The sequence below is a fragment of the Numenius arquata genome, chromosome 3 (assembly GCF_964106895.1).
Source record: "Numenius arquata chromosome 3, bNumArq3.hap1.1, whole genome shotgun sequence".
NCBI classification, from domain to species: Eukaryota; Metazoa; Chordata; class Aves; order Charadriiformes; family Scolopacidae; genus Numenius; species Numenius arquata.
This window is the reverse complement of record NC_133578.1, coordinates 55,935,002-55,961,128: the sequence shown is the minus strand read 5'-3', so window position 1 is coordinate 55,961,128 and position 26,127 is coordinate 55,935,002. Positions and strand designations below refer to the sequence as shown.

Genomic DNA, 26,127 nt, shown 5'->3' with positions numbered 1-26,127 from the left:
GTGAACTCTCAGCCACTTTCCCCATCTTTAGCACTGCACCAGTTTTTTAGCAATGACAGAGAGAACTACTGGTGAAGTGATTTACACCAGATTTCTGAAACTAGACCAGCATGGTTCCTTAAAATGTTTTAGAATGAGCTTATCCACACTAAAGCACGGATTAAAATGCTGCATTTCACATTTGCAGTGGGTCATCTGGTTACAAATCTGGGGGCTGATAACTGTTTGTACACTAGAGAGTGAGGAACAATAAATAAGGGACCAGGTTAATATGAGTGGCCTTGTGCTTGACAAACCCTTGTGCAGTGGGTGCACACGTGCAGAATGGACAGTATTTTCAAAGCAGTCTTGTAACAGTTTCTCTGATCAATGTCTTGTCAAGTTCCTGGGGAATCTTCTGCTTTCCAAGAAGGATGAAATGCTGTGGTTCCTTACAAAAAGGCTCTGCCTGAGGCTAGATCTCTGTCAGTGTGATCTTGAAGCCTTCGACCATGCTCTCCATGTGCAGGATGAACGTGTCCTCATTGGAGTAGTGCTCAATAATGTTGTCATCCATGTTTACCAAGATACTGGTGACAAAGGCAAAAATCAATATTTTTATGTACCAGAACACCAAAAGGGAAAGCCATGCACTCCACTGCACGTGCTCGCTTCACTACAATGCAAAACCAGACTCCAGCACATGCCAGTACAGGGACAATAGTAGGAATCACCATTTAGATCTGCCCCATAGTCCATATTAGGCTTTGCATTAGAGGCTGCTCCTTGCCAAAGCAGTAAAGGTTAGAGGTGTGCCAGTGCTGGGATGGTAACCCACTTTAGCTGCCTACAAGGTGAGCTGCATTCCAGATCCCCAGCAGACCCAGCTAGCTGGTGTTTCCTATGCCTGGTGTTGGCTCCCCCAGGCACACGTCTGTGCTAATCGTCAGTCATGCCATGTGAGCTGCTGCACCTCTGGTGTGAGTCACTGACACGGGAAAACAGTGAAATTTGTGCTCTGCACAAGGCACACAGGCCTAGAACTCAGCTTGGATGTGAAAAAAAAAATATCAACAACTATTAGAAGTGTATATGAGTCTTTTCCTTACTCTTTAGCGTAAAGGGTTTCTTCCAAGAAACTTATCACTCGGCAACAGTGTTAGAAAGAAGCAAAACATGAGAAGTTTCACCTGTCTTCTCAAAAGCTGAAGAAATCGCCAGACAAAACAATGCCCTAAGCTAGAGTTACAGCTGAAAATAAATGATTGATTTAAAATTATATCCCTATGATATCGTTATTTAGAAGTAAAAAAAAAAAAAAAGTTAAAGTGGTGAGATTTAGATTTATGGCAAGGCATAGTAGCTTAGCTATTCTAAAATCACAGCTGTGATGCTCTAAATTTACTCAGCTGAAACCCCTGCAGCAAACGTGCCTGCCTGCCTTTCAGGTTCGGACAGTGCAGGGAAACTCCACACAGCATTCACAGCAAAGACTGCACCTCTCCCATGCTAGTGCTCCACGATGTTATTAAGCATATAGTCTACAGACTTTATCCAAAAACATTTTCCAAACACAGACTATGTTTTTTCACAGTAAGCCTATGAACAGTGCTCAGACACAGACTGGAGATTCATATTTCCTCCTCTGCCACCCCTTGTTGTCTCCATAGACATTAAGATTTCAAGCGTATGGACAGGTGTCCTAGAAGTGCTTAAATTGCCCAGCATCATGAGGCCCCAGCATCATTGGGATCTCTGCGTACTTCTAAAGGATCCTGCAATAGCCCCTAGTTAGTTACTTACCCCTTTTTGCTCTTCTTATAAAGCTTTGCAATCTTTTCAACTGGCAGCCCATATTTCTCAGAGATCTGAAGTCATAAAAATAAAAGAAACATCATTAAACACTAGTGAGAAATAGGGAATTATCATGTCTTACTTTACATAAAGCATTAAAACACTATCTCTGCAAACTTTGACAGGGTAGCTATACAGAAAAGTCATTCACAACCCTTCCATATCCTCATTTAAGGATGATTTAGGGAGGAATAATCCTAAACATCTTGATCAAAAGAAACACAATCACTTCCACCCAGAAACTTGAAGACTAGTTTTCATAGGGTGTGAATCATCAATCCTACTGCTCTGCTCAAGGAGCCAACACTTTTCCCAGCTTCAGATTTTGCCAGGGAATTTCAATCTAATCAGCTGCCTTCCTGCCATTTCTTATTCTGATTTTCTGGGCTGGTGGAAGTAATGGCTTCTTCCACCAGGCAGAAGGCAGACGAGCAGCAACACAACAGGACCTGACAGATTGATGGATCAACAAAGAACAATGTGCACATTTCTCTTTCTCGATGGCATTTCAAGGTTTGTAAGCTAACGGGACCCCCCATGGGTCTTTTGTCTGAAAAGTATCTTCAAAGAACCATTTATTGTGGGAGGGCTGCAAACATGCTACACACAGGATTCAAAAGCTTCTGTACTGTTGGGGAAGTGACTCAGTCTAGTTACTAGGGTAGCAAAATAAGAACACTATCTGGCTCACAAAACATCATCTGAGTGTACAGATAACAAGATGAGATGCCGCAGAGAAGTGTGTTAACAAGGTATAGGACCTCTAAAATAAAACTCTTGCCAGCTGCTCAAATGATAAAGCAGAAAACAGGAAAAGTTTTGAAGGAATTACTACTTAAGCTGACAAATTACCAACACTAACGAGCACTTCACTGGGATGATTTGGCATTGCTTTGCAGCAGTGTATTAGTAACTTTTTTGGACGTCCATTCTGCAGTGAGTCTGTGATGTGCCCATGGAGAGGGTGTCCCTGAGCCCCCTGTCTGATCCAGGTTTACTTTCCAAATTATGACCTTTCTTTGAGGGAACAGGTCTCACAGCTCATACTTTAGAAGAGGATTGTCCCAAAAGACAAAATAATTATGGAAAAATTATTTTTTGTCAGTGATTAATGTTCTGTGGTACTCTACTGCCAACCAAAGTAAGTTTCCTGCCTTTCCTAGGTGAAATGAAGTTGCAGCTAAATAGCTGACTATTTATCTTCTGCATCAGAGAACTGAAATGCACAATTAAAAATCCATTTAAAGACTGCCAAACATCAGTCACTGTAAAATCTTTTCTTTGCGTTTGCATTCAGACTCCCGTTGAGAAAAAGTGATATTTTAGAGAAGTAAACTAAAGCAATTATCATGAAATAGAAAACTGAAGGAAAGGAATGGATAAACTCATCACACCAAGGACAGATTCAAACAGCCACAGGCTGAACCCCAACCATGGCTCCCAGCCAGAGAGCCAGGATTCTCTGAGACAGAGAATTAACTAGCCTATACTTGCCTACATCACCTCTACTTGTACAATTGCCATCTTACCTAAGATACAATTTTGTACTTAAAAAGTACAGTGTAACTCCAAGATTCTGAAGAACCAATAAAACTTCTTTTACACTGCAGTTTCCTCTGTTGACAGTGTACGTCTGCGGCTAACAGAAAGGGGAGGGTGTAGATAAGGCGTAACTGATAAGGTACACTAAGCCCTAGTTTTGCACCTAGCAGAGAAAAAAAATACAAATTAAATTGTGGGTTGTATTTGCTACTTCAGTTTTACTCGCACCAGCATGTTTCACTGCCCTTTTGTATAAGGTTCTGGAGATACTGATGGAAGTCCTGGTTCTTTGGGAGGGGGCTAATTCAGCAGCAAGGCTGTGCAAGCTCATGTGCTGTAGGGTCACACTCTCCCTGCTGTGGGAAGTGGTCCACTTTGTACATTTATGAGAAGAGAGGCTTCACCCCACTTGTCACGTATCACACCAACATCCTCACTATGGGACTATAAAACCAATCTTTTTCACTCTGAGCTATATGTAGCCTATTCAAAAAGGCTCTGTGTAGCCTACAGAAAAGCTATGTAACCATGTGCACAGGGTGGAAATGCATCCTACAAAGAAGTTCCACCATAACATACTCAGCTTATCTGGAGAAAGTCAAAGTCTTTGCTCCAAACAGAGCAGAACAACGGTGATTCGAACACGGGGTTTGCCATGTCCCCATGTGGGATGTCCTAACCTATTCCAGCTACTCTCCAGCACATGACAGGCTGCCCCACCTAGCCTTCGTGAACACCAGACCTAACCTATGCACATAAATCCAAGGGAGGATCCGTGGCCAGGATTCCCAGTAGAAGGAATCACCTACCTCTGGCCAGAAGCACTTGTGTAGGTACCCACACTTCGTCCCTCGCTCGCACTCTACCACCATCTTTCCAAGACTCCCTTCCTTCGATGCCTCATCCTGCCTGACCCGAGGCTGGTGACTCCTCTGGGGTACCCAGGTGCCACACTGTGAGGGCAAATCCTTACTGTCTTGGAGAAGTTCTCAGAGAAACTTTCATGTTCTCCTTTTATTCTTTCTTACCCTCTAGCTTTGCTTACAATGAATAGAATGACATCAGATAAGCAATCTGGTGCTGAACTTTTTTATCTGTGGCTTTGTTGTACCCTTAAATTTAAGCTTTCATGTAAAGCAATAACAAAAATGGCTCCATTTCATCAGATTGTTGAAAAAATCCTTTGTAACAGGCATCATGGAAAAACTGCAACGCGAAACTGCAGAAAATGTCACGACTGTGTGAACATGAGGAAACAACTCTCTGGGTTGTTAACTCTGAAGCCTAGTGATATTGTAAAGATCGGTACTTGAAAACACTTTTCACTGAGTCCATGCAAATAAACACGCAGGGGGAAACAGTCCTGTGCCAAGGGGCTTTAACAGCAGCTAATATAGTGTTCTGCACATTCCAGCATAAAACTTCTCTAGGATATTTAGGATACCTAACACTCAACGCATTCCAAATGTTGCTCAAAGTGGTTTGGGACTCTGGGACACCATTTCGTACATAAGCTAGGAGAGGTAGGGCTGAGAAAGCCTTGCCTGTCACACTGTCTGCGACAGGTGTGGGATTTATATAACATGCAGGGATTAGTGAGCTTTGCGAAAGACTGACAGCTGACTGAATAAGCACATTTCTCAGGAACCCTAAGGATTCAACCAATTATACCAAACAGAGAGCCGCGGAAGCAAGGCTCGAAGTGGGGATATGAAAGAGCCTCCCCCTCTCGGGCTCCGAAAACAAGTCTCCAGTGCAAATGTGCTAAGTCCTGCTGCAGAATCTGAGAAAGCAGAGAGCTAGCATCTGCTAGGGCATCTCACTTAACGCCCTCTTCTGAAACACGTTTGTTGCCAGCTCAGGGGGAACTCCACTGCTGCCAACTTCCATATAAAACAACTGGATTTCTCACCTGACACCAAAGAGGCTATAATAAATTTTAAAAAGATATCTTTATTTGGATGAATATTTTCTTTTATCATCTCCATTGTCTATTTTTCAGTCTTCTAAGCAGAGAATTCTTTCCTTCCCTTAGGAGGCATGAAGCAGTGGGACAGCCTCCAGAGCAGCACTGAAATAAAAGCATGGGTGTCCCTCTGGGCTGCAGTCCCCTGGCACGGCAAGTTTGTCTGCAGCACACATCTGATTCCACAAGCCACCAGAAATGCTGTCTCTGCTGGAGTCAGGAAGACAGAAGGAGTAACATCTGGGCCGGTTGAGGCATGTAGAAAATATTTTTGCCAACTTATTTCTATGGAAAGGTCCAGTCTGCTGCCCTACATTGGTTGGAAGGACACATACATAGACAGGTACCTAAGCAAAGTCTATTGAGCTCAGCTGTTAGCTTTTAATTTTAGAAAGACTTTGGGAGATATTTCAATTTCCCGATTTAGATCGCCTTCTGGAATTTGAATAAATATGTGATTCTGCACGATGTAAGACTGGGTACGTACTGAGATCCACAGAGTTAACATCTGGATCAGGATGAGCAGGATTTAGAACTGGTCAGTCACCACATATATGTGATGTTTTGCAATGGGCAACAGCTTCACTATTTTCTGTTTACCAAGACTGACTAGTGTAGGATGCAAACATCTTAAAAACCAAACATTTGCATCACTTTCTGAGATGTACTGTATCCTCTGAAACCTGAGACCTCTAGATATTTGCCAGAAGAAAGAAATCTGAGAAGGAATCTAATCGTTCATTTGGAATGGGGGTATACGAGAGAATAAAATAAACATAGTATCTGAAAAAACAGTATCATTAATCATGGAAAATTAGGAGAAAGCCATAGACCAGGAATAGTGATTAACACACACACACAAAAAAAGTAAAATCCATAAAATCCATAACCAGAGAAGGAAGGTATGATTCAGGATCACTGGTGCTGTCTTTCACATCTGGGGCTCTATAATATTTAGAGCCTCCGTTTCTAAGTTCTGAGTTTAGAATTGAGCATTTAGGACGTGCACAATTACAAAATTAAATGATTTGCTGAAATGACTGTATAGAGAGTATTTCAGAATATGCAGTTTGACAGCTTTTTGGCAATGATTTATCCACAATATCCTACTAAAGAGAATTAAAATTTTCTGAATATGTTCCTTCCAGTGAACCGGGACGTTTTACAACAGATCAGATTTCTCTGGTGCGGAAAACATGCCACTGAGTCAGCAGCTGTGCTGACAGAGGTATGCAGAAACCTTTCCTGCTTCTGCACCAGCTTTGTTTTTATGTTACACAGTGGCTGGAGAACAGGCATGGAGAGGCACAGATTACTGGAGGTAAAATATTCATGTTAGCTTGAAGGGTTATAGAAGGATTATAACATACTTTTAACTTCCATACAAAGACAAGATGAAATCGTGTTACAGCTTATCATGAATCAGACTGCAGCCTCTTCAAGTGAAGCCTGGCTTTTATTATACATGAGGGTTCTGCCTAACGACTGAGCTGCACTCACGGCTAACAAACAGTATCACAAAAGCACAATTAGGACATCCTGAGAATGCAGTTGACTCTCCTCGGAGACACCCTGATCTGAATAGGTGCTTTAAACCACTTCACTAACCCACAGATCTTTTTGCCTTCTGCTACTGGCCAAATATTGACCGAATAAGTCAATCTTTACTGCATTTGATGTGTCCGGTACATGCAACAAGACACTGTGACAGTTTTATGAGAGTATGAATATACATCCTTTAGCGCTCAGCTGAGCTCTCCAGGGACCCTTTCATCCATTCCCATCTTCTCTCCTACGTGTAACCAAGGCTGGAAATCAACTCAATGTCCCACATGTCGGTCTCACATCAGTACCCTCACCGAAGCAGTGAGACACACAGTTGCTTTTTTAACTCTTCCCTCCTCAAATTTCACATCTACTAGCCATCAGCTCATATAAACAGGACAAAATGTGGTAATAGCCACTCATGATCATGGCTAACGGGTAACAAGCAAAAACTCAAGTCAAAGCAGCAGCAAGAGGCAGGCTGGTAGGCAGGTCACTCTGGGATTGAGGACGAGAGAAGAAATTTGAGACAGGAGATGTGACAGGAGATATGGGTAGTCTGCATAGGCTCAGCAACTGCCTCTACACTCTGTAAGAGCAATTGTACAAAAGCATATTGAATTCACACAGAAACAGTGCATCCTTGGGCCTCATCTTTAAAAGGTGGCTGTGAACACACCGATGGACATTATAGGAGAAGATTCGACAGGCTCTGAATCACCAGTTCAGAAAGAAGCATTTCAGGAAATGGAGCCTGCACCTCTCTGCTTCCCTGACACCGGATAATCACCGCCATTCCTCAAGGCTCAGGTCTCTGATAAATCGGCTCTGCAACACTATTTAATCCCAGCAACCTGCTGACAGCACTGAATTCAGAACATGCCAGCATTTCAGAGGCGTGCCCCAGAAAGCCTTTAAGAAATGCTTTAAATGCATTTGAGAATAACTTCCTCTTTATGTTTGTTTTTTTTTTCAATAATATACTGAAAGCCTTAAGACTTTCTTGCCAAGAAAGACAAACAACGTGAGGACATCGGATACTTACCGCTTCCATTAGCCCCTTTACCGTGGGTGATTTCAGCATCAAAGCATCAAACACCTCATCTGTCTCCTTCCTCACATACAAAAGCACTGAAACAGAAAAAAAGTCAAACTTGGAGTAGGTTCAGTCAATTGAACAGACGAAACACCCCACACTGAGTAGAAAACCAAATATTAATCCATGACAGATAAAATGAAGTGCTGAAGATGGTTCGCACTTTTAAAAAAAATGTACTCTTACATCATCAGTGATCTAAACATAGAAGACACGTCACAGTTGCTTTGAAAACTTACAAAGAAAATCCAGTAAACTTAATTTAATGTGAAGAATCTATATCTTCAAGAATTTAAACCTCCATCTACTGAAATAAGAGAAGCTAAAAACCGAGGCCCTGTCCCTGGGTCATAGGACAAAATACAAAAGCTAGGTCTTTCTAAACCCGTGTCTTGGCTTGCCACCTGTCCAGGCTTCATCCAAAAGGATGGGAAAGAAGATTCAGAAAAGGCAAGTCTGGCTTGCCTTTAGCTGAGCCTTTGAGATCCAATATCAATGGAAAGGAAAAGACATTACCATGTGAATGACTGCAAATGGGCCTGGTCAGTCTGAAAATAAACACTGGAAAAAAGAAGTCCAAAGTCATTTGAGACTTCACAGGGGAGACATCCACAAGCACAGCTGGCGGGCAGGCATTTACCTGCTCAGGTACCCAAACGCCATTTGCACTCCCAAAAATCTCCTCTTCCTCCCTCAGATGTCCTGCTGGGTCTCAGTGCTTCACAGGCGTGGTGACCTGCCCTCTCTGGCTCCTATTCTCCCCTCTCTGACTTGTTCAGGTAAAAGGGGGAAACTTGCTGTTTGCCCTGGTTTGAGGTAAAACAGAGCCAACTTTCTGTTCAGTAATTTTACTTCTTAGCTAAGCTTCTTCTAACTCTGAAATTAACAGCATATTGTGCAGAAAACTGTTCGTTCTCTGAGTGATAAGACCTGTGCTTATAACTAATGCCAAGGAATGGTTCGCAGAGAGGCTCTTGCTTATATTTATTGCTGTAACAACCAAGGTCAGCCAATTTTCATTATTTGCCCCATTGGAGGGTTGGAACCGGAAAAGCGTAGAGGGGTCCCACCTGCAGGGAGGAGTGGACAGGACAGGTGACCCAAAGCTGACCAACAGGGGTGTTCCATCCCATCAGCATCATGCTCAGTATAAAAGCTGAGGGATCAAAAGGTCAGCCCTCTTTCTTCAACGGCCGACGGCCAAGGAGGACCCTGTCTATTCGTCTGCCTTTGATCCTGATCCATGTGTTCCTGGCTCCAGAGCTGGAATCCAGTTCCCTTCTGTCACTGATTCCAGTCTGGGACTTCCCCAGTGCCTGCAGGTGACGTGACTGTCATCCTGGGAGCTTGAAACGGTTTTGTATATACTGTATCTATTTCATTATTTCCTTTTTATTTTTAATATTTCATTAAAGTAGTTTAGTTCCTTCTAAACTCATAAATCTCTTTATCCCTCCTCCTCTTCTCCTTAGAGCCAGGTGGGGGTGAGAGCATCTGTCACCCGTCATTGGCCGATTTGGCCTAAACCAGGACACCATTATATGGCAAAAGCAAAGCAGACAGCTACAAAGCGAATAAACGTAAACACCAGAGAAGTGTTGTAGGCATAATCTCACATGACTGATAAAGTAACAGGTTAAATACAATGTTCCACAGGTTTTTTTCCCTAAATGAGCCGCCTTTTCAAACAGCAGTGCTGCACAATATGTACAAATACACATGTAATGTTAGGTATTCAATGTCTGTGTGACAAAATGCATTGGTAATCTTTTTTTTATTATTATTATTTTATTTTGTAGACAGAAAAAGGTATATTTTGAAACTGCTAATCCTTGTGGCCCAAAAGATATCTTCACCAGGTGACTCAACAGATGGCTTGCAGATGAACCAACAAAGATGATGGCATTTTTCATAAAGAACCAATCGTTCGGAAGCTAATTCTCGGGTCGGGACTGCAGCAAGGTGGACCCAGGCCCATTTGAGAAGAATTGTAGCTTCTTTGCCCCGTTTTTGAAATGGTTGCAAGAAGATTTAAAACATTGGCAGATCAGTCCTCTGTCTTGGTCTACAAACCAGATGTGCAGGACAATGATGGTTTTTTGCATCTCCAGTTCAGAATTATGAGCTGCAGAACTGCTACCACAGGCACACAGAAACACATCCTTTTCACCCATGTTTTGGTAATTCTTTGGGACCTGCCTGAGAGTCTCCTTTTAAAGAATTCAGAAGCTGAGATAACTTTCAGTCACAACCCTAAATAACTCTCAGAAAATAACAGAACAAAAAACATCCACAGCAGTAGTTAAATTTTATTGGGTCTGGTATGTTTACTTGCATGAGGAAGCACTCACTCAAAGTGTTAATTTTACCTGTACTAACGCTTTTATTAATTCATTAATTCTTTTATTGTGACTAGAGGGCTGTCCTGTAACTCCTGGCTTTTCAAAAACCTGGACCTCTTCCAGCCTTAATAATTACAAATGTATCTGAAAGGAGAAAAAATCACTCGGTCCGAGGTTAACACCAGGGACATTATACAATCCAAGTGCTGAGCTTTAAATCTCTCTGTTGTGCTTGGCATGTCAGGCAACGTTATGCTGAATGAAGGATCCGTTACAAGGATAACAGGGAACTTGAATCACTATTATACACACAGAGAGCCAGCGTTAGTAAACATATGAGGGGTTGGTGCTTTTTTCTTTTCCCCAACAGGTGTGAAAATCCTGGCTTGGATTCACCAGGGCACTTTTCCATAACTGACTTCTGGTAACAGTGATGCCTTAAGGAGCCCCTGTCTCATCCCTGCCCTTATGCTCTGTGACTCTGGCCCATCTCAGTGAGTTTTCCTGGATGATGAACTCTCTCAAACAGCAGATGTGGGTGAAAAAACAACTGATTTTTCTGAGTTGTTCTTCAGACAGATCAGGTCCCTGCTTCAGCATACAACGCAGCCCCCACAGGCCTTGGTGCTGGCATAGAGAAGGCGGCTGGCCCACAGCAGGAGGCACAGCCGGGGTGGAGGGAATGGGGCTGAAAAGGCTCCATTGGGCTCAGCAGCTTGGCCAGGGAATGCCGCACCATGACTGTGATGATGGGACACAACTCGCCATTACGCCCTCTGACCCTACTGTCACCATGTTCATGGCATCTAGATGGGCTCACTTTAATAGCACAGATTGCAATATTATTTGGGGGGTGGGGGGTGGAGTGTAAATCTTGTATCAAGCAATGAACTATTTTTGACTGAAAGATAAATTCAAATTTGTCTGATCTCTATGCTACCTGGCCCCATTGAACTGAGCATTGAAACCCACTGTAATTCCTAATGCCCTCTAGATGTTAAAAAGAATTGCAAAAGATGAGGGTGATAAATGTACCTTTAGTTACTTAAGAAATAGTCCTGATTCACAAAATTGTGGAGTGGCAACCAGCCATTGCTGAAGGCAAGGGAGGTTGTTGCACTTGGGAGATTTTTGGAAGCCAGGCCACTGAACTGAGGATTTAAGTGAATTCAGAAGAACAGTGTCAGATATCTCTTTTAAAATTTTTAATAGCTTGGTTCTCCATTGCCAAATCTGCCAAGGCAGAAGACAACTATGGACATGATGGGACAGTAAGACTTGGGCTACTACAAAGATCTGAGCCCAGGCATTACCGATGCTCCAACTGACACCCTATGAGGTGCCAACTGCAGTAGACAACTACAGTCTTTGTAAAGTGGTCTCTGGATGGAGATGTGGCACATTTTAGTCAAGGAAAGTAGGACTGGTAGCTGTGACCTGGCTTTCCTTTCCCACATTTGGAGTTTTCACTAATTGTCCAGGTACAAATTCCCTAGGTGGCAGAGTGAATGCTGTCTCCACAGGGATGTTTCACAAACCCCTGATTGTTATGAATCCAAAATGTTTTAAAGTAGTTTAACACAACTTTCCTGAGAGACAAAAGCTAGACAAAAAGATTACTTTCTTCAAGCTGAGAACTAGAGGGCTGGAAATCTCCCTGATCTGTGACACAGCTGCGGGATTTATAATTAACGGGAAACTCCCTATGAAATCTGAAAGGGAAAGTGATTTGAAAACTCTTACTGAGAACTCAAAACAGGAAAAGGCCACAAGTCTAGCCAAGTAACTAGCTGCACTGCACACTTGGTACAGATTAACATACTTTACATTTCTGTGTTGGGCACTTGTAACTCCCTTAGAGGTCAAAGACATGAAAGAATAATTCACAGACACAGCTACCTGTGTGAGAATATGAACCTTGTTTTACCAGTGGTTTGTAAACCCCTTCAGACCTGTTCTCTTGAAGGCTGATCCTTAATACTTTTTCTTCCACTGGACAGTATTACAATTAGCTAGGTCCATCAGGCAGCGGTGATGCCACACACTGTCACTTCAGTTCTTCAGCTGGGCTTTGACCCTCACTGGGTTCTACTTACCTGCACTGCTCTGATAATGAGCCATCTTGGGATTACATTGCTTTTAATGCATATTTTCACATGCTCTCTCTCAAACATTACACCAGTGCCCCATCTATACTTGCTCTCTAGGAATTATTGGTTCTGCTGTACCAAATAAATCTGGGAGAAAAAAAACTTCCAGTCCAGCTAAGCCTGGGGAAAACAGCAGAACATTTTAATACCCGGTGAATCCTGTGGCACAGACAGTATTGTCAAACAGGCAAATTCAGCTGAACTGCGCCCCATTGGCACAATCCCAGATGCAGGATTCCTGAGGGCTGCAAGTTCACCAGAGCAGAGGCCACGCTGGAAGGGGCTTGGCCTCCAGCCGGCACAGTCCAGGTTGCAAGAAACAGTGAACAGGAAGGGGATGTGAAGAGAGCATCCTCCAGCTTCGCTGGTTCCGTGTCTCTCCTGGATTTAATTATTTAACATAGTTTTGCCACCAGTTGAACAGCATATTTTTTTTCTTTCAAATCCTCCCTTTGAAATGATTGCAAGTCCTGGACAATACTAAAACTACTTACCATAGCAAAGGACAGGAACAGTCAAAGGAAACCAATACGTCCTTGCAGACAATTCTCCTGGCTTCCAGCTGGGAAACCCGGGTGAAATTGCAGGAAATTACAGTTCTTTATGTAGCCCTTGTGTCTGTCCCCTTCTACTTGATGAAGCCCTGATAATGTGGATTTGGTCAGGGCCTTGAGTCAACCAGGTGCAAGTCTGTGGTCAGTGCTGACCTCACGTAATCAGTTGAAGATTTAATTAAAAGAAGAATATGTTCACATTTATTCCAGAAAGATATCAGTCTCTATCCTGTAATCGTGTATGCTTCCCCTGGTTCAAGCACACCATTCTAATCAACAGAGAAACCTTGCAAATGCAGGCTCATGGGAAGTTGTTTCTATAAAGCTCAAATGAGACTTACGAATGGTGCAACTAAGAGCAGTTGAGCTCACGTCTGTACCTTGTTGCTTTGTTGTCTCATAAACGGATGGGTGAACCTCAAAACATTTGCAAGTTTGAGCCTGCAATAAACTTACATGACAGAACTCATGAGACTGAAGGAACGGCAAATATTACCTAACTGTGGCAATGCAGGAAGTTATCACCTATAGCACTGCACGGGAAGTGACTGTACATAAAGCAGATTTTGTGGACAAACCCACCATCTCCTCATCCTTACCTTCAGTGCAAAGTTTAACAGCTCTACCTAAACCATTGCTTCAGTGTTACTCAAGCTTCACCGAGTAGACTGGAAAGCAGGAGTTGGACTGGTATAGCATATGAAATGTGACTGTAATAATATTCACTCAGGAAGAAGGGAATATTAAGGGAAACAAACTTTTAAACAATTCAGTTAGGTCTGTTGGAAGATGTCTCTCCATGACATATATTTCTAATTGGGTAGGAAATTTCTGAGATTTTATTCAGGCTAATCTAAGTCTGCAGTCAGCAGGAGCTTGCCTGTGTAAGGTCTCTGTGTTTGACCCAGTGCATCTTGCATAGTTGCTTGTGATCCCAGCCAGAGCAGAAAAGATGAGCAAAAGTTAAAAATAGACAACCACAGATTTGCTACTGGAACATTTATGAACTATGTACCTTGGCCAAGGATCAAGAAACTTTCTAGCTTTTTTATATACACTTGAGTCCTGATCCCTTCTTGAGATAGCACAGTCTTTTCTTTTTTTTTTTTTTGTACTTCTTTTCTGCTTTTAAGTCATTACTAGCATTTGTTAAAATGCCTCTTTGTATACTGGCAAGTGTAATGATCTCTTCTCCCATCCACCCCACATCTGCACTAGCATCAAAACAACTAACTTGGTCCGAGGCACACCTGCCCTTCCCACCTTGAGGGCATAAGTCCCTCAGCATTATTTTTAACTGCTAAGAATTGACTGTTACCTCTTTTCAGGCCTTCTTCTTTCATTTGTTTCAAAGGCGATGGACCAAACTCCTCCTCCACAGGCCGGAACATCCTTTTGACCAGGACACTGCCACTAGAAGACGCATAACAGGGACCATGTTGCAGTGAAACTCTGCTCCCAGCAGGAGAGGAGGCAACGGCAGCAGTCATGACTCACTTGGTACTCTGGCAAAACCCCCACTAGCTACTCAAGTAGCACCACACCAGAAACTGCAAGGATTTAGCTTTTGATGCTTATCTGAACTCTCCAAGCCTCTCAAATTGCCTAGACTGACTGGCTGGGACAGGTGACAGGAAAATACGCTCCAATGTTACATGCTATTTTGAAAACCCAAAGGCCCTTAACTGTTTAAATATTGAGGGAAGGGGGGTAAGGAAGGAGCGGAAGCCACATTTGCACATTGATTCATCTCCTCTTTGGGGTCAAGGAGACAGCCTAGGAAACACCAACAACATTTCTAAAATCCAAGACCATACAAGCCAGCAAGTTCAAAAGGAAAAACACGCTGGGCCAGATCCAGCCCAAAACTGCGACACGCTCTGCTGGGGAAGCTGAGGGCTGAAGGCACCACAGCCACACTCTCCCCTTGGCAGGACTCGGTGTCTCCTTTTACTCTTAGAGGAGAGAACTGAAGCCAATGTGCTTGGTGCAATAAACCCCTTTGATTCTCAAATTCCACCATAAGCCTTATGAAGAACACGAGCTTCATAAAAGAAGCAAAGAGAGGCTCATGTTTTCAAGTCAATGTTAGCTGCGGGTGCCCGGCCTCTCCCTGCCACAGGCCACTTTTTGCAGGCTTGTGTGAGTGCAGTTGTCTTACTCCAGACTCTCAGATTTGAGGGTGCTCACTTTGGATTCAAGTAATTTTTATAAAAATACGGGGCTTGCACACACTACAGTTAATACGGGCTGGACTTCAGTCACACATACTATAATCCTTATTTCATGACATCTCTAACTATTTTAGGGAGTTTCTGCAATTATTCCAGTCCCTCCAAAGCCAGATAGGGGGTGTTCCCATTTCCAACCTCCCCCTTTCCCAGGATCTCCCGTTCTCTCTCTGCCTTTCTCTTCTGGTGCTTGGGCATTCTCTCTGCAGTTCCTGTATTTGCCACATACACACGTGTGCGCTGCTAAACAGCTTCCAGGAATGCAGTGAAGTTCAGTGCTTCATTAAAAAAATTTCTGGTTTTTAAATTAGTTGAGAACCCTTATGTATATATAAAAGGCACTTTATTATCAAATATATTGTCCTATCCTGTATGGAACCTTATGGCTCTTTAACCTGTTTTACTTGGAAACGTAATAAAAAATAGATATAAAAAGCAGCCAGTTCACATGAAAGAAAAAGTTACCACAAAAAAACCCTCCCTCTACCAGTTAGTTCTACATATTATTTGCCTATCGTTAGCAATGGGAGAACATGAGGGAAGGGGGAGAAAGGGGATCAGTTTTATCTGGTTTCGTGTTTTGTGCCTGCTTTCTATAAGTTTGAACTGCTAACTGCAAAGGTTGCAAAACAATAAATGTCTTACCCTTCTCTCTCATCATCTGTATTATAGTAAACCTAGAAGGGTGGAAAAAAAACCCACAATTATTCCCAAAACTCAGACACCTGCTTAACAGAATAACTTCAAAAGGGAGAAAAGACAACAATAGGTTTGCGGGTTTTCATCTGTTAAAAAAGCCTTTTCCTTCTATAAAACACAAACATCTCTAGTTTTAATTGTGATCTGGAAAAAATGTGGCTTAGAAGAACTGCTGTTGAGTATCATCTAGTGGAAATATATCAAAGCATTTTGACAGATATTGCCCTCTCTCCTGGTTTATATCATTTTCCCAATTATTTTAGAATCCTCTAAATCAGATCACTATTCACCTAAATTACCCCTAATACGATTTAAGCCACAACACTCACAAGCTTTTGTATTTAATACTGTCTGAAAATCTAATTAAACTATAAAGACCAACATTAAACTACAGGCCTAATGGAAATACAATTACTAATGGTACAGCTGAACTTTTTTGCACAGGCTGTGGGCAGAAGCTCAAGTCCAGACCACTGTTTTGTGGAAATCAGTACAGCTCATAGTCACTGTGACCAAATTTACAACAGCAGCAAACATGGCTAACGGTAGCAGGGGAGGTATAAAATCACAGACTGTTGTCAAAGGCTTTACAGAACACTCAGCCAAATTCCTCACAACGTGCCTGCACCATGGGTCCGCACCAACAAGCGTACCAGCATTCCAGCTGCTGGGTTAATGTGCAAGCACTAGGCGAAGGCACCGGAGCCCTGCCTTCTGCTGGTTCTGAGGTCTGTAACTTATTCTATGACCAGGACCTGAAAGTGGCTACACTTTCATAATAAAACATTCATAAATAATAAATTATTGTCATAATAAATCATTCTTACATTAAATAATAGGCAAAACAATTGAAAAGTTCAGGATAGCAAGAATATTGATACTACAACCTATACAGCAGTAAAATGCAGGGCTGAACATTGCCTAAGAGCTAGTAAACTGGAGTATCTTCCAGCTAGTCTAGAAAATTATTTACAGGAATACATATACTAAGGAATCCTTCCACCTTCTCCTGTTTCCAGACAAATCCACATTATGGTTTGAAAGCCACGAGGACAGAAGGTACCCAGCACTGATATGTGAGTGGGCGTCTTTCCAATTTCAGAGAGTAAGTCAGTGACAGCTGTGACTGCAATGTCTGTGCTCTTTGTGCTTTGCTCTACCACAATTCTCACTGCTTTAGAATATATGACAATTCCAACACTATGTGTCATTTAATTTTCATTATTTTAATATTTTGCAGCAAGATGCATACAAAATTTCCTCCTCCACTATTTGTCCTTATAAATACATGCATAAAGGTCTCATTCTACTCCCTGAGATGTTAAAAAATAACAGGTTCATGTTCAAAAAATTGTCAGAGCTGACCCTCCAATTCAGGTTTTCAATTTCCCAGCAAGCAATAAAGTAAGTCTTAAAAAAGTCAAGTGATCAAAGACTTCCTCACACTTACTGGTGATAATGACTCCATGACTTCTGTACTAAGACAATACTGAATATTAACATTAGCTTGATAGATTTTTACTTTGTAGAGTGAAAATATTTTCTTCCAGGGAATTCCCAGATCTCTAGGTGATGCCGATAGAAAATGGGCAGAGTGGTGTTTAGTGAGCCTGCTCTTGACCTGACACATTTAAGAGCTTGGTCTTTGTTTTCAGTTGTGACAAGGAAGGGGATCTCTGCTACCACAAGGTGGCACTTCATTCATCAAGCCAAATAGCACATTCAAAACCAGACTTTCCTTCAGCCACAAATCAACCTCCCACTTCAAAATTCTTGACTATTTGTTCAATTTTTTAATCCTAGCAAAAGAATGGCAAAACCATAACAAACACAAACTAATCAGTTATTAACAATGTATTAACTCCGGTTTCGCACCCAGACCTTGAAAGGCACCTGTCTCTTGAAAGGTCTTTTTTAAGTGACCCACCAAGAGCGGCATTTACCAAAAGGAGAGCTGAAACCAGTGGCCCCCAGGAACTGTGATTTGTTGTCCTAAAACCTGCCTGGGAACACACGTGGCCGGACGGCAGGTGGGCACCAGCTCATCTCATTATCATTTCCTACCTGTCCAGTTCGTTGTAGGTTCCCAAAGTGAACATCTGGTATGAAGAGAACTGGCTGGGAATCCAGGTCAGCCATTGTTTTGAAGAAGGTGATATCGCTCTTTTTTTGCAGAGGGAGTGCACTCAACTTCCCTTCAGCTGTTAGGAGGATCACAAAGCAACGTGGTTATGGGAGAAGGCACGTTAAGCATGACTTGGCCCCAAACCAGAAAAGCCTGTCTTACTCACAATTATTACATGAGGCTTGGGACGCCTGGCCTTTGCCTTTCTTCCTGTTCTGCTTCCTCTCTTCATCTCGGATTTTCCTTTCTGCTCCCTGATGCAAAAAAGACAACCCACAGATACTATCAGATGAGGCCACTGTGGGCACCACACCCTGCGATGCCTGGAACTACAGCGATGGACACATCAGAAATGCTGAAACAGAGACCAGTTATCCCATTACAGATAAATCTGAGTTGTTGGGAATGTGCCAGCTCCGGATCTATCACCTCTGCCCAAAACTCGGGCTGGCACATCCAGCAGCCCCCAGGGCTGGAGGCAGCAAGAGGAACATATCCACGCGCTGGCATGGGGGAGACGGGATGGACGGCTCAGGCAGCGTGCAGTCTGTAGCAGCGCTGTTGCCACCACAACTTGTGCAAAGGGCATCCTGAGCCCAGTTCTGCGATGGACGGAGCGCTCAGACCAAATACCTTGCATATGTACTGACGTAAAACACTTGCAGGATTGCTATCACCTTAGATCATGCTTGTGCTAAGCTCTTCCCTAAACTCTCCTCCTCCCATCTTATCTGGGGGTGGCATCACTCCACTGAGGCCAGCTTGTAGAGGCATCTGAGATTTCCCAGTGCAAGAAGGCTACACTGACAGCTTGCCAACAGTGCAAGGGCTCTTACAGAAAAATACAGGCATTTCAAACAGGGAGAAGCCCTCCAGAAACTGGAAAGCAATGTAGCACTGCCTTATTAGGCCCCAGGAACTCCGGGGAAGTTGCAGGCTTCTGTTATGTAAATACGCTCCCAACAAGTTTAGAAAATAAAACTTGTTATTGACATAAAAAGCAGCAACACCTCCTTTGAAGTTCTCCTAATTTACTTTATAAATATGAATAGTCATGTTGTGAAGGGTATTAAAGATCCATATGCTCCCAGACAGTCAGCATGCAAAATTAAAGATTTTTTCCAAATTAAAATTAGAAGTTTCTTTAAAAGAAACGGGGGAGGGAGAGGGAGGTAAGGAAAGCCAAAAATATCCACTCAAGATGGCAAAATTCATGCATAAGCCAATGAAACAAGCTTGAAAAGAACGCAAGGAAAGATGTGGTCTATCAATAGATTTCCAGAGGCTGAAAAAAGTGGAAAAAGAAACAGCTTTTTAAAAAACATGAAGGTGTCTAACAGAAACATTGCCTCCAGACCCAGGTCCCAATCCAGCTGTCACTGACCTCAACCACAGAAGACAAGGGATTCGGAGTTGTGCCCCTATCAACATTGCTTCTAGGGGCTCATTTGTATCTTTAAAGACCTCCTGTTCTTTGGCAGAAAGGAGCAAAACTATGCCTCACAGCCACTGTCCTGCAGAAGACACATCCCTGAGAGGCCTGGGCTGCACAAAGTGGCTCTGCTGCTCTGCTGTCACAGGTAGCGGGACCAACATTGAAAGTCATTTCATACACGGCAGCAAGCATGAGTTTCCTCTCAGGAACACAGAAACTGCCACAAACATGGCAACAGCAATAGGCACAAAACTACCTACCAGCCCTCCTGAGCAAGGAGCATCCCACGTGGCACAGTGCAGGGGCCAGCCAAGCCCACATCATATACATCATTTTTGTCGGTCCTGAGACAGTGGACTGCAATAAGATTTTTGCATACCAGAGCATTTCTGCTGGACAGTTTTCACAGCTGAGCCATCTGACACATATCTAATAAATCAGAGTTTGCATATCTCTTCAGGACAAAAGAAGAAATAACCCTGTCAGAGGGGACTATAAATTAGGCTCTGCCCAGTCAAATGACTGAGTTTTTCATTTTTTTCATTGATGTCTGGACTTTGTATAAATGGAACTAGTACTTCGCTACTAACCGTTAGCAAAGCACAGACTATGAATTTCAGCTGATTTAAAATATTTTCTGTCCAAGTCTTCAGCTTATTTAAGCTTATGTCTTGCACTCTAGCTCCAGCCTAGCAAAGCCCTTACCGTCATAAGGACCACTGCCATCCCCACTATGAAGCTCATGTGTACACCTGTTTCTAGTTCAAGGCCAAAGCATTCCATATCTGGCAGGACAGGCCCATAGACTTCAGCCTTCTTCTCTCTAAAGCTGAAGATTACTAGGCAATTAATACCCTGTGATAACCCATTTTCCCTAAGACGATCCATAGTGAAGACAAGAGGGCAGTAACTGCCTATATTCCAAATAACATGTAGTTTTTCAGAGTACAAAAAACAGGATTAATTTATTTGATTTTGGAACAATGTTACTGTATTTGCCAAGTCAACTGCTTCTTTTCAGCAAGGCTAATTACATCCAGAAAATCAAAATATCTCTGAATCCCCAGTTCCTTCATACACAGTGGTTAAAGCATCTTGCAATATATAAATATAAACAGGCCTGGTAGCAAGTTTCCCTGACAACCTACTTAAGGAATAAAAATTATATTCTCTTATCATAATGCAGCATCAGTGACCTGCACATGATAAAGGGACTGCAAGGGCAGAGAGAATTAGCACTGAGAAAACAAGTGGCGCACTGCAACAGTTGCTTTGAAGATTGCCTACTGGAAAATAAACAGGGACAAAAGACTGGAGAATGAAGAAGGAGCAAGCATATGATTACAACCTTTGCAGCCTTTATCTCCATACATTTATGCCACAAAGCACACATTGGATGCAAGTCGGTGTTGCTCTCTATTTCATATGTAAATTAATACCAAATTTAAGCAACTGCCTGAGTAAATACTAAAATATGTATAATATGTACCACTTAGTTAAATGCAGTTTTATTTCTTCAGGGATACTCTTTCCACAACGGCTATGCTGCGTTTCAGCTGGAGGACATTAATTTATCAGCTAATATTTTTCTTAAAAACTGGACACCTTTACCTGTGATTTATCTAAATTGCTATACAAACACATCTACTGGTCCTAAAGAGGCACCATCACAGCAGAAAAACCATTTGTTAGAACACTGTCAGGCACAGAAACATTTTTCTTCCACATTTCAACCTAAGACACATTTCAGTACTTAGGCGGGAGGAATTTACTGTGCAGTTCCTCTGATCCAGATAACTGTAATAAATCAGGCACTTTTCTCAAAGCTTCTCTTTGGGGTTGGCAGATTGGGGCATAATGGTGCAATTCACACTTTTAAACTGCATAAAAATTATTATAGGTTTGCTGTTTTTTTTTAAATGACCCTGTAATACTTTTTTAATTGATCATGACAAAGAGGTGGGCAATAATTGTGTCAGCCTCACCACCTTTCCCCAACAGGCAGCAAACCAGCTGCAGAGGGCTACAAAGATGATCAAGGGACTGGAGCACCTCTATCATGAGGAAAGGCTGAGAGACCTGGGTCTGTTTAGCCTGGAGAAGAGAAGACTGAGAGGGGACCTCATCAATGCTTATAAATATCTAAAGGGTGGGTGTCAAGAGGATGGGGCCAGACTCTTTTCAGTCGTGACCAGCAACAGGACAAGGAGCAAGGGGGACAGACTGGAACACAGGAAGTTCCTTCTCAACATGAGGAAAAACTTCTTTACTTTGAGAGTGCCAGAGCACTAGAACAGACTGCCCCGAGAGATTGTGGAGTCTCCTTCTCTGGAGATATTCAAACCCACCTGAATGCATTCCTGTCCAGCCTGCTCCAGGTGAACCTGCTTTGGCAGGGGATTGGACCAGATGACCTCCGAAGGTCCGTTCCAACCCCTACCATTCTGTCAATCTGCGATTCTGTGAAACCTTGTCTTTGTCACTAGAGGGCGAGTCACAGACTCGGCAGCAAAACCGACCAAGCTGGGGACCCTCCATTTAGCATTGCCTCAACCGGTGCCAGGTTTTATTTTGGCATCTCGGAAAGATGAGGGTACCCAGCCCCACCAGCAACCTTCCTCTCAGTGTGATGAATCCTCCCAGTGCCACCAGCAAGTGGAAATTCTCCAACCGTTTATTTACTCACAAAAGAACCGTGACAAATGGATGTCGGTAAAGATACAGCAGTATAAGTGATGGGAGAAGCAGACCTCAGTCTCTTTCCAAATGCCAATTAGCACAAACTGTCATGTGAATTGACCTTGATATTTTTAATTAATTTTCATTCACGCAACTCATTTTCAGCCCTACATTAAGTTAAAAAGCTCTGCATGCATGTATGAGTGTATACATTTATATTATACAGATATATATCCCATTATCGATACCCTTGAGCCTTCCAGTTCCCACTTTCAATATAGTTTTGATGTTGATAATGCTTTAACTACCCCTGTGATCTTTTCTTCTACTTTGAGACAGTTTTGATTAAAAGACTCAACATCCATTTCCTGCTTTTTAGTCTGAATATTTGAAGTATCAATTAAGCCAACAGATGCAATGAACATGTATTATTCAAAATCTCCACCAGTTGTGTCTACAGGTCACCCTTGATGAGTTTGTGCTCTGAATTTCCTTCCTTTTTTAAATAATTCAGATTTTTCTAATTGCTTTTCAAAAACAGGTAGATAAAAATGACTTATTACTTTGATATTTACTGAGCTTTTAACATCCAGCTGCACCTTCAAATCTCCAAATATTTGACATTCAAAGTTACAATTAAAAGCATAACATTTTGACTGCAAGAAGACCTCACTGCATACATTTACATTCATTACTTTCAAAGTTTGTGTTCCACTAACATAACTGACTGATTAGCCCTCAAGATCCCGTTGTCAAGACAGCAACAGGGGAATGAACTGAAAGGGAGGAAGGAGCAGCAGCACAGAGACCTGTAACAGTTGAACTCTTACCCTTTCCATTAAAAAGTTAATGCTACATATTGCCTGGGGCATGGCCTTTTGCCTTTCTATTCCCATCTGTAAGATGGGAAGACTAATTTGGATAAATTTCTGAGTCACTTAAATAGATGTAGGCTCTTGAATCCCTGAACCTTGACTTGAACCCAGGCATCAGCTGCCCCCTGGAAGGTCTTTCCCAGCAGAGTTAAAGCCATCGGCTGGCAGGTGTTAAACACAACTGAAACGTGGTCACGCTCACATTGAAGAATCATCACTGAGATAATATTTCTGAGCAACTGTTTCTACTCAGTGATATATACAGCTGACCATGACACTGTCAGACTCATTAAGGCATGATCTATGTTTTGGGGCTGAACAATCTTACCAATTCCCTCAAAGGAGTCAGAAAACCTATTGTAAAAGAAACAAATTTTGCAAAAGAGGGAGTGAGCAAAAAAGGAGAAAAAAAAAGTTACTGAACTACAAAATAGGAATGGGTAATATATTTTTGAAGTTTCCTTTTAATAAAAAAATCCTAGCAACATTGAAGCTTCCAAAATAATGGTATGTAATCAAATGGAGGGGAAAAAACCCATCAGCTTTATCACTGGGACTCAACGTTTTCCACAGCATCATAAAAAATAGCTTAGCAGGCCATTCTAAAAGGTGCATTTTTCTGTCAGAGACCTCTCCACAAAATTTACACGTTACCTATCCTGGCTGTTAGAGCGAGAAGGGCATCATCAGAATGGCACTTGTGTGAGCCTTTGGTCAGCACTGACCTTCCAAGTATAGACTTTTTACCTTTCTGCTTTCTATGACTTTTTTGATATTCTTATATCATTACCTATAACACGCTGTCCTTAAACAGTCCAACTATTGCTCACAAGCTGAGGAATCAGGGCCAAAAAGGCTGCAAAGCAGTAAAATAATTACATGATAATCTGTTAGATTTATGATATAGCTGACATCCAAATTCTACCATGAAACACAATTCTTTAGGAAAGGAAAAAAAAAATTAATTAGATCTAAAATACAGCAATAATAAACTGTCTAACAAGGTTCCTCATCTGTCCATGGTAATTGTGCTTTCTGCTTACCTTGTCACAAAAAACCTTGATCTGGCAGTAGGCTCGGTGGATGGGTTTATTGCTGCGGTTGTTGTAGCTGTACGTATCAATCTGAATCATCAAAGGAAGCCCTTTTACTCCTTTTTGTGAGGAGAAGTCTGTGCTCAAGCAATTCACTGTGATGAAAATCTGTGTGCCAGACAGATTACTTTTAAAATGTAGTGCAAACAACTATTAAACTTCTAGAAACACGACAACAAATTTGAAAATAAAAGCAGATACCTCCTTCCGAAGAAAGATTTTAATTCAGCTACGATCCATGCTCTGGCAATTTATATAAACATATATTTTGCACTTCTGTCCTAAGTCTAGCGGAGATGCTCCCACACCGGGAAGAAGGACAAACTACTAAGATGTGTATTGATGCTTCAGTTTGGATCAGGAGCCCACATTTGAGGTGAATCATTTGATTGCCCCAACTTACCGTGCTTTGGTTCACACCAGAGAGCTCAGAGTGCATGAGCTGGATTCTCTTTGGAAGAGCCAGAGCAGAAGACGTGTCCAAGGAGCACAACACACATGCTCCAGCTGTTAATGGTTGCTCAGTCTGTGGGAACTGACTAAAGATAATCTGAGCTAAAACGTCCTAAACTAAAAAGTGTCTCACGTGGATGTTAGGTCTTTAGCTGTGACTTGTTTCACTCTACAAATCTGCTCTGTATATTTGCACTATTTGTTAATATAGACATAGGAAGATAATCTTGCATCGTCCTTTCTGGCCATATTTTGGTCTGGCTTGTTCTTCTGACAGCTCACAATTTAAATTCCATGTGGCCAAAGAAAAGTCCTACCCTCCCAGCACCCTCAATTTTCTTCACACTCTCTCTTCCTCCATCCCATCAACAGGTACTCTTGATCTTCATTTTAAAGGTCCTCCACTATCTTTCTTCAACTTCAAAAATGCATCTCATCCTGTTTTCCAAACTGGAAAGGAGTTTCTCAAACATTTATAAAACTACTCCCTACCTCTTCTCAGAAGTCCCCTTTGCCATGTAGCATCCACACAACTTGCCACTGCCCTTGGTTCCTGAAAAGCCCTGCCTGCCTTTGCATCAGAAACCTGTTTCATGCTTTCCTTCTACACCCACTTATGTCTGTTGATAGCCACCAGTCACCTCTTGCCCCGGTACCATGGGGCAAGGTGTGTCTCCTCTGCCATGTGTTTGTACAGCACCTGGCAAGAAGGGTGTCCCATCACCACATCTCCCAAGGACTACTTTGATGCAAAGCAAGCATTGTGAACTGAAACACCACCGACACCCTTCCGTCAGGATAGCATGCATGAACCTTGAGAAATGAAACTCTTCTTCCCAGTGATTAATATGTGCATTGCATAGTAATTTGGGGCAATTATTAATTGACCGGATTCTACTTTTCACTTTTCCTCAGTTTAAAAAACAACAAAACCCCAAAACTGTGAACTACAGAAAAGGACAGAGAAAACCGCCAGTACGTATTTCCCAAACCAGAAGGATGTGAAACCTGCTCCAGCAGAATGAGTGCTCTTGGGAAGGAAGAGGTTTGCGGGGTCTCTCAAACGGACCTGATGCACGCCTCACCGGGCAGAGGAGAGGCCAACAGATCCTTGGGATCTGGGAGGATTCGGGAAGAGAAAGCATGAAGGAACCCCGCCCCGACCCACAAGCAGGGGAAAAAAAAAAAAAAAACCAAAAACGGTTTGAGTGACCAGAATCTGAACATCCCTAAGAGAAAGGCAGCTGAGAACTGAGAAGGGCTCCGGCAGGGCCGGTGGGGGGGTACTTTACCCTAATGGCAGAAGTTAACATTACAGTCAGGTTTTTACGATGGAGCCAGAGCAGCTTGTTTGCCCGACTGAGCTAATGGCACCTCCGCGTTTCTGCTTCTGATTGTATCACAGAGCCGCATTTACAAATGAAATAGTTGAACTTTAACTGCGGGGAGAGGAGGGAGGCGGGGAAGGGCCCTAGGTGAAACTCTGATTTTGAAGCTGATAGTGTTAT

At 42.5% G+C, this 26,127-nt stretch overlaps 1 protein-coding gene across 1 annotated transcript in view; it reads right to left on the bottom strand.

The window, feature by feature from the left end:
• Positions 1 to 454: 454 nt before the first annotated feature.
• The window catches only part of GRHL2 (grainyhead like transcription factor 2), a 53,072-nt gene continuing 27,399 nt past the window's right edge, over positions 455 to 26,127 (bottom strand). Inside the window, 8 exon segments of the mRNA XM_074145072.1 lie at positions 455 to 569; positions 1,783 to 1,847; positions 7,932 to 8,017; positions 14,347 to 14,441; positions 15,905 to 15,936; positions 18,023 to 18,159; positions 18,250 to 18,337; positions 24,116 to 24,274. Of these exon segments, the coding sequence (XP_074001173.1) occupies positions 455 to 569; positions 1,783 to 1,847; positions 7,932 to 8,017; positions 14,347 to 14,441; positions 15,905 to 15,936; positions 18,023 to 18,159; positions 18,250 to 18,337; positions 24,116 to 24,274 (777 nt within the window).